This window comes from Aethalodelphis obliquidens, unplaced genomic scaffold, assembly GCF_003676395.1.
Source record: "Aethalodelphis obliquidens isolate GAN/ISIS:26980383/991018 unplaced genomic scaffold, ASM367639v1 scaffold3, whole genome shotgun sequence".
NCBI lineage: Eukaryota > Metazoa > Chordata > Mammalia > Artiodactyla > Delphinidae > Aethalodelphis > Aethalodelphis obliquidens.
Genome location: NW_020837947.1, coordinates 71,101,043 through 71,113,133, shown reverse-complemented (window position 1 = coordinate 71,113,133; position 12,091 = coordinate 71,101,043). Strand labels below are relative to the sequence as shown.

Sequence of the window (12,091 nt, the reverse complement as noted above, 5' to 3'; positions counted from 1 at the left end):
TCCTTCTCTCCCTCTCCCCCTCCCTCTCTCTCCCCTCCCTCCCTCTCTCTCCCCCCTCTCTCCCCCCTGCCTCTCTCTCTCTCTCCCCTCCTCCCCCCACAACAGCCAAAGGGACTTAAAGTGAAAATGTGATCCTATTCTCTGGCATAAAGCCCTTCAACAGAGTCCCACTGCATTTGGAGTAAAGCCCCAATTCTCACCACGACCTGTAAGGCTTGGAATGACTTGGCCCCTGCTTACCTCCCTCACCCTATCTTCTACTAGCTTCCCCCAGTCTCTCTATGCTGCAGTCACATTAACCATCTTTCATTTCCTGAAATACACTAAGTTGAAGAGAAAAATGAGCAAAAGGTTTAAAGAAAAGAAAAAAAATCACTCTCAAATTTTTCTAGATTAAAACCCTAAAAAAGTGATGGTTCTAGAGATAGAATGACAGTACTGGGAAGTTCAACCATTCTGGGGATGACAGAAAGAACACAGTTTGGGACAGGGTGAGACATCACTCAGACCAATGCTTTCAAACCTCACGCCAAGCCTGTCAACAGGTCATGGAATCTACTTAGTAGACCCAGCCATCATTTCTGCATTTTTTTAACAGAACAGATGAACACATGTCATTGAGTATGGGTAAGTACGGTTCACTGAAACTTTCATTTCAGTCATACACACAAGCACACTAGACACGTCATGATACAAAATCGGTTTCTTACTGTAGGTTGTGATACACAGTGTAACAGACTCCTAGAGGGCTGTATGTAGCAGGTAGTCAAAAATGGCAGATAAACTGATGAGTGAATGAATAAAAGAATATATGCAGCTGGAGCTATGGCAGTAAAGATACTCATTCAGAAATGAGGCAGAATGAAAGCGAGAAGTGAGGAATGCCACATTAGGAGAGACAGAAGAGGAGCCCGTGGACAAGACCAATACGCAACAGTGGCCAAGGAAGTAGAAGTTAAAGAAAGGGAGAGGTCACAGTGTGGACTGTTGATGTCATTTCAGGTGATGTCTCTTCACAGACATCAACTGAAATAAAAACTTTAAAATATAAATTCTGAGAGTTACTCTTAGATCACAGATCCCTTTGAGTATCTGACAAAAGCTATGACTCCTCTCCCTAGAAAAGCGCATGTGCAGGTAACACAGCACGCTGTATCCAGAGGCCCACAGGATCCCTGCAGCTTAACCAAACACGCCCCGGGAAGCCCAGGCCCCAGGTGAATTCCCGCTTTATAACAGATGAGTGTTGGGGGAGACATTTCCCTGCAGAGGCAAGGATGGAGACTCACCGGCAGTAGGCTTAGTAATGACCAGAAGAGCAAACAGAGAAGCAAACCAGGTGAGTCCCGGAAGAGGCCAGGTTAACTGGGAATGAGGGAACACACAGGAGGTTGAGGGGATCAAGAGAAGGTATTTTAAATGAGAGAGATCTGACACCAGGAAAATTCACCTCCAAGCACAGAGGAGTCACTGCATTCACATGGTGCACAACCAACATGAGAAGAGGATTCCAGCCTGTCTCGTTGCATTTAATTCTTCAGTTGATACAATAGGAAAAACCACCTGTCAGAACTTCAAATCATGATTACAAGTAGGTCAAAGATATTTTCCATCCTTATTTGACCTGTTAACAGCTAACTCCACAAGTGATCAGCTATTCGGGAATACCCAATATTGACAAAAACTCCCCAGAATGAACATCTTCAAGTTACCTCAGGGCTTTTTTTTTTTTTTTGGTAAACATTTTAAAAAATTTATTTACTTGGGCTTCCCTGGTGGCGCAGTGGTTGAGAGTCCGCCTGCCAATGCAGGGGACACGGATTCGTGCCCCGGTCCGGGAAGATCCCACATGCCGTGGAGCGGCTGGGCCCGTGAGCCATGGCCGCTGAGCTTGCGCGTCTGGAGCCTGTGCTCCGCAGCAGGAGAGGCTACAACAGTGAGAGGCCCGCATACCACACACAAAAAAAATCTACTTATTTTTGGCTGTGTTGGGTCTTTATTGCTGCGTGGGGGCTTTCTCTCATTGTGGCGAGCAGGGGCTACTCTTGGTTGCAGTGTGCAGGCTTCTCACTGCGGTGGCTTCTCTCATTGCGGAGCATGGGCTCTAGGCATGTGGGCTTCAGTAGCTGTGGCACACAGGCTCAGTAGTTGTGGCTCATGGGCTCTAGAGCTCAGGCTCAGCAGTTGTGGCACACAGGCTTAGTTGCTCCACGGCACGTGGGATCCTCCTGGACCAGGGCTTGAACCCGTGTCCCCTGCATTGGCAGGCAGATTCTTAACCACTGTACCACCAGGGAAGTCCCCCCAGGGGTTTTTATATCAGGAAATTCAGGATTATAAAGGAAGTTGTCTAAGATCAGCCTTGCCTACATATTATCTCCTACAGGTAAAATGTAATACGCAAGCCCAGAAAATTTTTTTTAACTTTTTTTAACTTAAAAAGCTAGTAGTTTATATCTAGGAGTCCATTTTTTTTTAACTTTGTTTATCTGTAGTTTCAAACTTCTCTAAATTAAATATATATTTATTTTGTGATATTTTTATAAAACTTTTTAAAAGATTAATTTACAAGTCAGGATAAATACATACCATGGAATTGACCTCCTAAAACAGTCACACCGTCTATTACAGACTGTGAAAGTTTCTCACTGCTGGGCCTAGGAAAGAAAAGGAAGAAAATATTACATCCCATCCCAAGACCAACTGAGCTGCTAGTTCTAAAAGCAAATGCAGAAATTCTGTGCTACCAGTTTCAGAATAACAAGTCCATTGTATTTGAACTAAATGAAACCTGCCAAGCCTGAAAACTCTGAAAATACGGGTGAAGTGTAAGCATTTTCCATTAGCCTTTCACAATATATTTCTTGGAAAGAGTTTGGCTTTTAAATGCATTTAGGAAATAGATATAAAGGATACACTAATTAACCTACCTAAATACCTTTTCAAGTTTGACTGTAACAATACATACACTGCCTGAGAACAGTAACAATAAATATTGAAACCACAGAGCGTGCATAACCCAGGACTGGGTATTAAACCACCAAGCGTACAGAGTCTAGTTTTCATTTTAAAAAGTCAGAATAAATTATTTTTCTATCTATCTGGAAATAAGATATGTAAGATATATAACTGCCTTGTAGAAAAAGATGTTCTATATCATTTAAACCAGGTAATAGACAAGAGGCAAATATTGGGTTGGCCAAAAAGTGTCTTCGGTTTTTAAGTAAAAATAAAAGACACATTTTTCATTTTCACCAAGAACTTTATTGAACAACGTAATCACCCTTTTGTTCCACTACCTTCTGCCATTTTTCAGGCAACTTCATAATTCCACTTTGCCAAAACTTTTTATCTTTTTGAGCAAAGAACTGTTTTAGGTACCTTTTACAGTCTTCGAAGGAACTGAAATTTTTTCCATTAAGAGAATCTTGTGAAGACCGAAATAAATGGAAATCCGAAGGTGCAATGTCTGGTGAATACGGCGGATGAATTAGAACTTCCCAGCCAAACTGCAACAGGTTTTGCCTGGTCATCAAAAGAGACATGCGGCCTTGCGGTATCCTGATGGAAGATTATGCATTTTCTCTTGACTAATTCCGGACGCTTTTCATCGAGTGCCTCTTTCAGTTGGTCTAAATGGCAGCAGTACTTGTTGGAATTAATCATTTGGTTTTCTGGAAGGAGCTCATAATAGAGGACTCCCTTCCAATCCCACCCTATACACAACGTCACCTTCTTTGGATAAAGACGGGCCTTTGGTGTGGTTGGTGGTGGTTCATTTCGTTTGCCCACGATCTCTTCTGTTCCACATTGTTGTACAGTATCCACTTTTCATCGGCCGTCACAATTTGTCTTAAAAACAGAACGTTTTCGTTACGTTTATGTAGTGAATCACATGCGGAAATACCGTCAAGAAGGTTTTTTTCGTTTAGCTTACGTGGAAAGCCAAACCTCAAAGCAATTTACATAACCAAGCTGGTGCGAATGATTTTCAACACCTGATTTGGATATTTTGAGTATGTCGGCTATCTCTCGCGTGGTATAACATTGATTGTTCTCAATTGATGTCTCAATTTGATAACTATCAGCTTCAACTGGTCTACCTGACCGTGGAGCATCGTCCAGAGAGAAATCTCCAACACGAAACTTTGCAAGCCACTTCTGACATGTTCGATCAGTCACAGCACCTTCTCCACATACTGCACAAATCTTTTCTGCGTTTCGGTTGCATTTTTACCTTTCTTGAAATAATAAAGCATAATATGCCAAAAATGTTGTTTTTCTTCCATCTTCAATATTAAAATGGCTATACAAAAATTCACCAATTTTGATGTCTGTTTTTAAATGCACGCTGATATGACAGCTGTCACACACAATCTAACAAAACTGTTTCGAATGACGTTAAAGACAACTAAGAGCTACTAGAGCCATCTTACGGAAAAAAACGAATGAACCTTTTGGCCAACCCAATACACGTGCAAGACTTTACTGTGAGATAATAATTTGCTTCAGAACATAAGTCACTTGGCTATTCTGTTACCTATAAATCCACAAACAATGGTATTTGGAAGTCCCTCTGGTAACACACTAAGGGTAAAACACCAGTCTAGGCCATTCGGAGACGGAATAGAAATTTCCTTTAGAAAGAATCTCTGGCTAAAACCAGATCTTATGCAAAAGAGAATGCTTCTGTTTCAAAGTACACTTTTAATCTAACATTTTACAATAACACCTTTTTGAAAAGGAAGGTAAGTGCTGCCAAACGTGACAAATGCGCAGAAATAATATAGATGGTTAATGCTTTCCAATGAACTCCAGCAAGGGAAAAATGACCTATGAACCAACAATAACACAGGCTATAAAGTAAACCTCTAAAAATAATGACTTACAATCACGTGTTCTTACTCTATGGGGGAAAAACCTAAACCCACAGAAGTAAAGGGATGGGAGACATTTGCTAAGTGCTTCTCTTGTGCCAGGAAACAGGTGTGTTGCACGTACTCATGTAATCCTCAGGAAGGACTGCATGATGTAGGCTCATCATCAACATTGTACAGGTGAGTAAAGGTAAGCTCCAAAAGGTTAAGTGACCTACTCAACCCATACAATAAGTGTGAGAGTTGGGGCTCAGACTCCAAAGCCCAAGCTGCAGTAGTGACTGAGCTCCTACATCCTACTGAAAAGACCAGGACGTGGAGAAGCCTCTCAGGGCAGTTCCACTTTCCTCGACTTTTTTGATTTGTCCTGGGCGCTAAAACAGATGCAACCATCTATGTGGTGTTCCCAAGCAGCTTTCACCAGTAGCTCTGATGGTCACCTGGTATCTCTACCAATCACCACGAAGGCATCTTGGTGCAGATTCACAGCTGCTTTCTCGCCAATGTCCACCAACACTCTCGGCAAATCTTGTTCCTCAGCGTTGGCCAAACAGGTAGCATGCTCCTCCCAGGACGGTGCCAACATTTCACCCAAAGGATCAACCAATTTTACACCATTGTCTTCCTTGAAAGAAAAACAAATAATAAGCCATCTGTGCAGTTGTGAGGGTGAGGTGAGGAAGTAAACCCAAGCTGCTTTTCCCCCAACAAAAGACAGTGTTGGCCGGGCAGTTTCCCTGGTGACCACTACTGAAGGCCAGGCACTGGGCCAGGTGTTGTACATACATCACCTCAGTAAATCCTCACAACACATGTTATCCATCTAACTAATAATCCGATGGTTACTCCAATCTTACTTTGAGAAAACTGAGATTCAGAGCAAGTACTCTGCTTATGTTCATACAGCTAGTATCAGTTCTGATATTAAAACATCAAGTCCATCTGACTCTTAAATCCAACAGCCACTGTGCCACACTAGCTGTTTTAAAAGGCTGTCATCTGAGCATTCGCCATCAATTAACTGATGAGGCACAACTGTAGCAAACCCAGGACACCTGGAGATCCTTCTCACTATGGCTGGACTCAACACACTGGCCAGCGTGTCAACCAGTGGGTGGTACAGAAGCTGAAAACTGACGCCTAATTCTGGTCTGCTCAAATTTCTGGAAAGAAAAAAAAGTGTAGTTCAGAGTGAATGTCAAAGGAAGGAAACAGCTCAGAATTGTTTTAAGCAGTGCTTCTGAAATTAACAATAAATGTGGGGTTCTGTCTACAAATCATTAAGCAATTAAGGTGATTTAGCCATTCAGACACTTACATCTTCAGAGTGATCCACATTTAGAAGCTGAATAAGCAACATCCTCTTGTTTTGGGGTGGGAAGGGAGGAGGTTACAATCCTTCACTAACCCACAGAGCTTTAACTTGCTGCTGATTTAGCTACAAAGGCAAAAGTCTCATGTCCTAGCAACCAAACAGAAGCATATTATTTAAGCCACGTATCAGTTATAGGCCAGTACAGAATACGATGGTTAAATTGTCTCAAAAGGAATACTTTAGAAACTTAATTGTCATAAACACTAGACCCATCAGGCCTCATCAGTATTCTGCCCAGGGCTCACCTTTGGATCCCTGGAGCCACGTGTTTGGCTGTTCACTCAGAACGGGAAACTATTCCCTAGCTAGAGAAAAGCTGTGTGAAAACTTTCAAATCGTGCTAAGTGTTTTCAAATGTTTGCCCTCTCCCCTCCCCCAGCTTGCCTCCAATCTCTTTAATCTCTGCTAAATTAACAGAGGCAACACTTTTTACTACTGATGCTGTCTCAATACAACTAACTTGGAAGGACATTCTGTCACTTCTCAATATGGACACACTCCAAAACATGACCATCTCCTTTCACTCTCTCCACACCCTTTAAAGAGTCATGAGCTAAATGAACACTTGTTAAGAAAAGAGTTGTTTTAAAAGTAAAGGCATATAGCACTGAGAAGGCACATTCCTAGAATTAGAATTTGTACTTTGGGTCAAAGTGCTCAGAAACTAAGGTTTGGTCTTGCAAATAAACATCTGCTTTATCGGAGCACTAAATGCATTACCTCAGGATTGTGTGATGCTGTTACCATGACTCCTATAGTAGATTTGGTCTGTTTTGACCTCAGGACAGCTAATAATCCCATTCGAAACATGACATGATCAAGGTGTTCTGCTTTCGTTCGAAATCCAGCAGTCCCATATTGAAGAGTGAGTCCATCAGGCTTGGCATGTAATGCTGACTGCTTTGTAACAGCATCTAAATCCATGTCTACAAAATTAAGGAATATTTTTCAGGCATAAGAAATCTTTCAAGGACCATCTGGTTCAAAAACTGCCATCCCAAACTAACAGATCTGCCTCATTCTGAACCTCCCCCCAAATCCTATGTTTGAGAGCGGAAAAAAATGGTAGAATAAGTCCCGGAGGTTAGCATTAACTGTACTGTTCACTTCAGGACAGACATGAGACTGTCCCCAACAATTCCTGGACCTAAGGCAAACTTAAAATGGTCCATTCCCAACTAAAATGAAGATTCTACACCTAGATTCAGAGACTCCTACAAGGGACCGTATCGTTTTACAAATGGGAACACTTAATTCTGGGTATCAGTTAAACAACCTAAATTTTACATGGGAAGCTGCTGACAGACTGAGGCCGAAGGTCACATTCTCCAGTGGACTGGGGCTGCATATACAAAATATCTGGGAAGTCTGTGCAGTTCTTCTGCTATTCCTCCCAGGCTACAGAGACCTATTCCCAAAGGAAAAGCAAAGGGCAAAAGCCTCCTCTCCAAGACTGCCCAGACCTCCCAATACACCTTGCAGTGGATTTTTGTATTTTCGTAAGGGAGGCTCAGGACACCCTTCTAAATTAAGCTCGGAAACCAGCAACATCTTCCTTTTACCTTTCATTTAAAAAATCAAACATCAGCCCTTAGCCCGCTAGTACTTCCTTCTCTGGGATACTCTAACTTTAAGTGGAACTTGGGGCTTCCAACTCTTCTTTTCTTTATTGTCCTTCACTGCGTCAATGAACAAAAGTTAAATGTTTCCTTTTGTCCAGTTGGAAAAAGCTGGCATTCAGGACGCTAATTTAGATTGGCCTAGAGCGATCAAATCTAGCTCACATGCATGAAGACGTTTTATTAAAAAGTGACCAGTCGTCAATGCATCTTGGTTATTTCTAAGGGCATAAACGAGCTGTTACGTCCAAAAGTCTTAAAAAAAAAAAAGTCAAAAAAATAAATAAAGAGTCAAGGTAAAATGTTTCCACCCTTTCATGCGTTCTAGGTCCTAAAACTACTTTCAACGAGCATGTGAGGGGCTTTTATTGAAAGTATTCTCAAGTCCAAACTGTCCACTCTAAAAAAGCTAAGAAAGGCCCCCTTCCCTCCAGTCTTTAGCACCTGGTTAGTTCCCCTCTCCTCCCAGCCCCCGAATCGCCCCACGTTTCCTGACACCCAGCCCTGAGGTCCCCACCTAGGTGATGGACGAGACCCCTTTCCCAGCTCGAGACCCTCGGGCCCGCGCCTCCAGCCCGCTCCCGAGCCGCAGTGGCGAGTAGGTGTGTCCCGCGCGGCCCGCGAGTCAGTCCGCTAGCCGGCCCGCTAGCCTGGCGGTCGGCCGAACCCCTGCGGACCGGAAGGTCTCCTTCTCGCCGCCAAGCCTCGGGGCCCCGCTCACCTCTGCCGGGAGACACCCCCCCCCTCACCTCTACAGCGCGGACCACCTCCCTCGCGGCGGCGGGGCGAACCACACTAGACAAGAACCAGACCAGAAAGGTCGTCCGCAAACGTGGCCCTGCGTGGCTTCCGGCCCGTTGTCCCGCCCCTCAGCCAATCACAGCGCGGGAAGAGTCCGCGGGCCTGGCCCCGCCTCCTTGCCGGTTACGCGCTGCTCGCGCCTGCGGAACTGCGGATCCGCGGATCCGCGTTGCGAAAGGGCTTGGGGCTGTTTCCTTTGAATGACCGGGAAGGGTGAGGCCCCCGCGGTGGCCCGGGGATTGGGGCCGAGGGTCGCGGGCCCTCAGAGCACTGCGACCGGCAGATACGCAGCCCCTGACTCCAAATTCGGGTCTCAGAGGGCGGCAGGGCCCGCGTTCCTGGGAAACCGGGCTTCCAAGTGGTCCTGGATGGGGGGTACCAGCCCCGATATGAGGCCTCTAACTAGGTGGTCCCGGCCCCAGTGAGTGCCACCCAGCTTCTCGCATCCCACTCTCGATTCTCGAGGTTCATCTCCCAAACGTCTGATTCTGTGGCGCCTTCTCGTGCCCCACCCCCTTCCCCATCCTACCGCCCCAGCTCGCACAAAACGTCATTTTATTTATTTACCTGTAAGACCCCCTCACTAAGCCTGGGCCCCTCGGGGCAGAGGCCAGGTGGATCCAAATCGCCCGGACTCACAGGATGCCGCCCGGGGCCAGGGTGGCTCCCGAGAAAGGCGGAAGGGCCCACCCGGGGTTCGTGGCCCTGGGGCTGAGGGGCGGCAACTGGCGTGGAGCGCGGCGGGGCCCCGGAGATCTGGGAGCCGGGGGAGGCGGAGCTCCGCCCCGCCGGCACTGCGGGCTTCCCTCGCCGCAGCGGCCAGCTCCGCCCAAGCCCGACACCTGGGTGGGATTCGGAGGCTGGGCCCCTCGCCTTTCCCAGAATTCAGGCTTGCAGAGCGTCTGCAGGTGGTGGTTGCCCAACCACCTGCAACTGCATAATTCGGAACACTTGTTGAGAGTCCGGATTCCCTGATCCAGATCGGAAGCGGGGGCTGGGGATAAAGGGACTGGGAATCTGAATTTCAACGACGTATCTTGGAGGATGTCGCGTATACTAGATTTGGGGGCCAGGAGATAAAGCAGAAGAGTGTAAGTGTCCCGGTTTGTGCCCCTAGCTCTCGACGCGTAATAGCGCTCCTGCAAAGCTGCTTCCACGGAAAGGGAGCTGCGGGAAATTCCTCTGGACACCGCCGACGTTGACAAATCCAGTGTCCCTGGGCCCTTCCGGTTTTCCTGACAGGTTGATTTCAAGTCAGCATGTCCGCTTCAATGAACGAATGCCTTCAACTTCAGCTGCTGGAGATGGAAATGCTGTTTTCTATGTTTCCTAACCAAGGAGAAGTAAAACTTGAAGATGTCAATGCCCTGACGAATATAAAGAGATATTTGGAAGGCACAAGGGAGGCACTGCCACCAAAAATCGAATTTGTGATTACACTCCAGATCGAGGAGCCCAAGGTAGGTGCCCTGAGTGGTTTTAATTGTTTCCAGGTGCCCAGTTTATATTGGAAACACTTGGAACCTGAGCTTCCTGTACAGGAGGCAAATAGAGAATATTCCAGATGCATATATGAGATATTCCAGCAAAATATGGGATGACCTGTAAGTTGTTTTCAATAAAGATCTTGAATTTTACATACATATGCACACCTTTTATACCAATATGCCTAGTGTTTTTTTTAATAAATATGCCTAGTGTTTTTATTAAACACATCTTGCAGTCTTCTACTGCCATTTTTATTCTATTCACTCATCCATTTTTACCAATGTTGCTATTGTAGTATGGACTATCTTGTACATATGTTACGATCTTCACAAATCTAAATATTGTCTTTAGCAAAACTGGCTTTTAAGGAGTGAATGTTTCTTTGATGGCACCATGACACTGAAAGCAAATACAGATAGAAAATCTAAATTCTGAAAATGAATTCACCTTCACGTTCTGATCCATTATCTCCAGCAACTTTAGCAGAGCCCAAGTAACAAGTGGACCAGGCATTTGAGAACCGCTGTGCTAGCTACTTCCTAGTCAGCCTCTGGGCGTCATTCCCTCAGAGGAATTCCCTGGCTCCCCAGACTGGATGCAATCCCTCTGGTTCCACCTTTCAGTGGATCCCTGTACTTTTCTATGGCAATGCTTCTCACCTTTGCAATGAAATACTTGCTGTGTATAATTATTTGTTTAACGTCTGTCTCCTTCACTAGGCTCTCGGCTTCTTTCCATGAAGGGCAGAACTAGTGTCTAGCTTCTTCACTTCTTTATTTCAGTATAGGGCACCTGACACATGGTAGGTGTTGGATGAATATGGGAATGAATGAATGCATACATGGAAGGAATTTATGTATGTAAAACTGTGTTTGTAAAATTGTGCAGTGTCTGGCACGTAGCTGACACATAATAGTAGCAGTAACTATGACATTTATCAGCATCGTGCAGTGGCCATGGATAAACTAGCTTATGTGATTTTACGGTACTTAAATCTATTTGATTTTCATTTTAAGGTGAAAATTGACTTGCAAGTAACCATGCCTCACAGCTACCCCTACGCAGCACTGCAGCTATTTGGACGGTCATCCGAACTTGACAGACAACAGCAGCTCCTTCTCAACAAAGGTCTCACTTCTTACATAGGGACTTTTGATCCAGGTGAGCTGTGTGTGTGTGCAGCCATCCAGTGGTTGCAGGACAACAGTGCCTCCTACTTCCTGAACAGGAAGCTCGTGTATGAACCATCTGCACAAGCAAAGCCAGTGAAGAACACATTCCTCCGAATGTGGATCTACAGTCACCATATATATCAGCAGGACCTACGAAAGAAGATTTTGGATATCGGGAAAAGGTTAGATGTGACAGGATTTTGCATGACGGGAAAGCCGGGGATAATCTGTGTGGAAGGCTTCAAAGAGCACTGTGAGGAATTCTGGCACACAATTAGGTATCCCAACTGGAAACACATTTCCTGTAAGCATGCCGAGAGTATCGAAACCGAAGGAAATGGGGAGGACCTGCGCCTTTTCCATTCTTTTGAAGAATTACTTCTTGAGGCCCATGGTGACTATGGCTTAAGGAATGACTATCACATGAATCTGGGCCAGTTCTTAGAATTTCTCAAAAAACACAAAAGTGAGCATGTTTTCCAGATATTATTTGGTATTGAAAGCAAAAGTTCTGACTCCTAGGAAGCTATTAAGAGACCTATGCTTGTAATCTTGCTAAGTTAGTATTTCTGTTAGTAAGACCAAAATAAAAGGACCAGTGGCTGTTAAGCATCATCTGTGGGGAATCTAGCTCCAGCATTTTTCCCTGGAAATGAAACACAGAAGGCTTTTAACTTTATAACAGTGCAATTGTGATGTTACCTCTATGTTCTTGTGTTAACTGAAAGCTATTTAATGGTAAATTAATAAAAACCTGTC

At 44.9% G+C, this 12,091-nt stretch overlaps 2 protein-coding genes across 5 annotated transcripts in view; one reads left to right on the top strand and one right to left on the bottom strand.

The window, feature by feature from the left end:
* PGM3 (phosphoglucomutase 3) overlaps window positions 1–9,353 on the bottom strand; it is a 25,312-nt gene extending 15,959 nt beyond the window's left edge. The window contains exons 1-4 of one of the 4 annotated variants that reach the window (XM_027091552.1): window positions 9,240–9,353; window positions 6,973–7,178; window positions 5,318–5,502; window positions 2,590–2,657 (exon numbers count right to left, since the gene is read on the bottom strand). In XM_027091552.1, coding sequence (XP_026947353.1) covers window positions 2,590–2,657; window positions 5,318–5,502; window positions 6,973–7,176 — 457 coding nt within the window. In that variant the 5' untranslated portion in view covers window positions 7,177–7,178; window positions 9,240–9,353. Of the gene's footprint in view, window positions 1–2,589; window positions 2,658–5,317; window positions 5,503–6,972; window positions 7,179–8,388; window positions 8,600–8,620; window positions 8,726–9,239 lie in introns of those variants that run through there. The other 3 variants (XM_027091547.1, XM_027091560.1, XM_027091569.1) reach the window with 3 other exon arrangements.
* On the top strand, window positions 8,831–12,091 carry RWDD2A (RWD domain containing 2A). Its single transcript, XM_027091583.1, has 3 exons — window positions 8,831–8,885; window positions 9,790–10,132; window positions 11,177–12,091. Exons 2-3 carry the CDS (start codon window positions 9,932–9,934, stop codon window positions 11,852–11,854), a joined length of 879 nt encoding a protein of 292 aa, XP_026947384.1. The 5' UTR covers window positions 8,831–8,885; window positions 9,790–9,931; the 3' UTR covers window positions 11,855–12,091.

Coding starts and splice junctions, on each gene's coding strand:
- RWDD2A (XM_027091583.1), top strand. CDS start 9,932: ATGTCCGCTTCAATGAACGAATGCCTTCAACTTCAGCTGCTGGAGATG. Junction 10,133..11,176: donor TCCAGATCGAGGAGCCCAAG/GTAGGTGCCCTG, acceptor TTTCATTTTAAG/GTGAAAATTGACTTGCAAGT.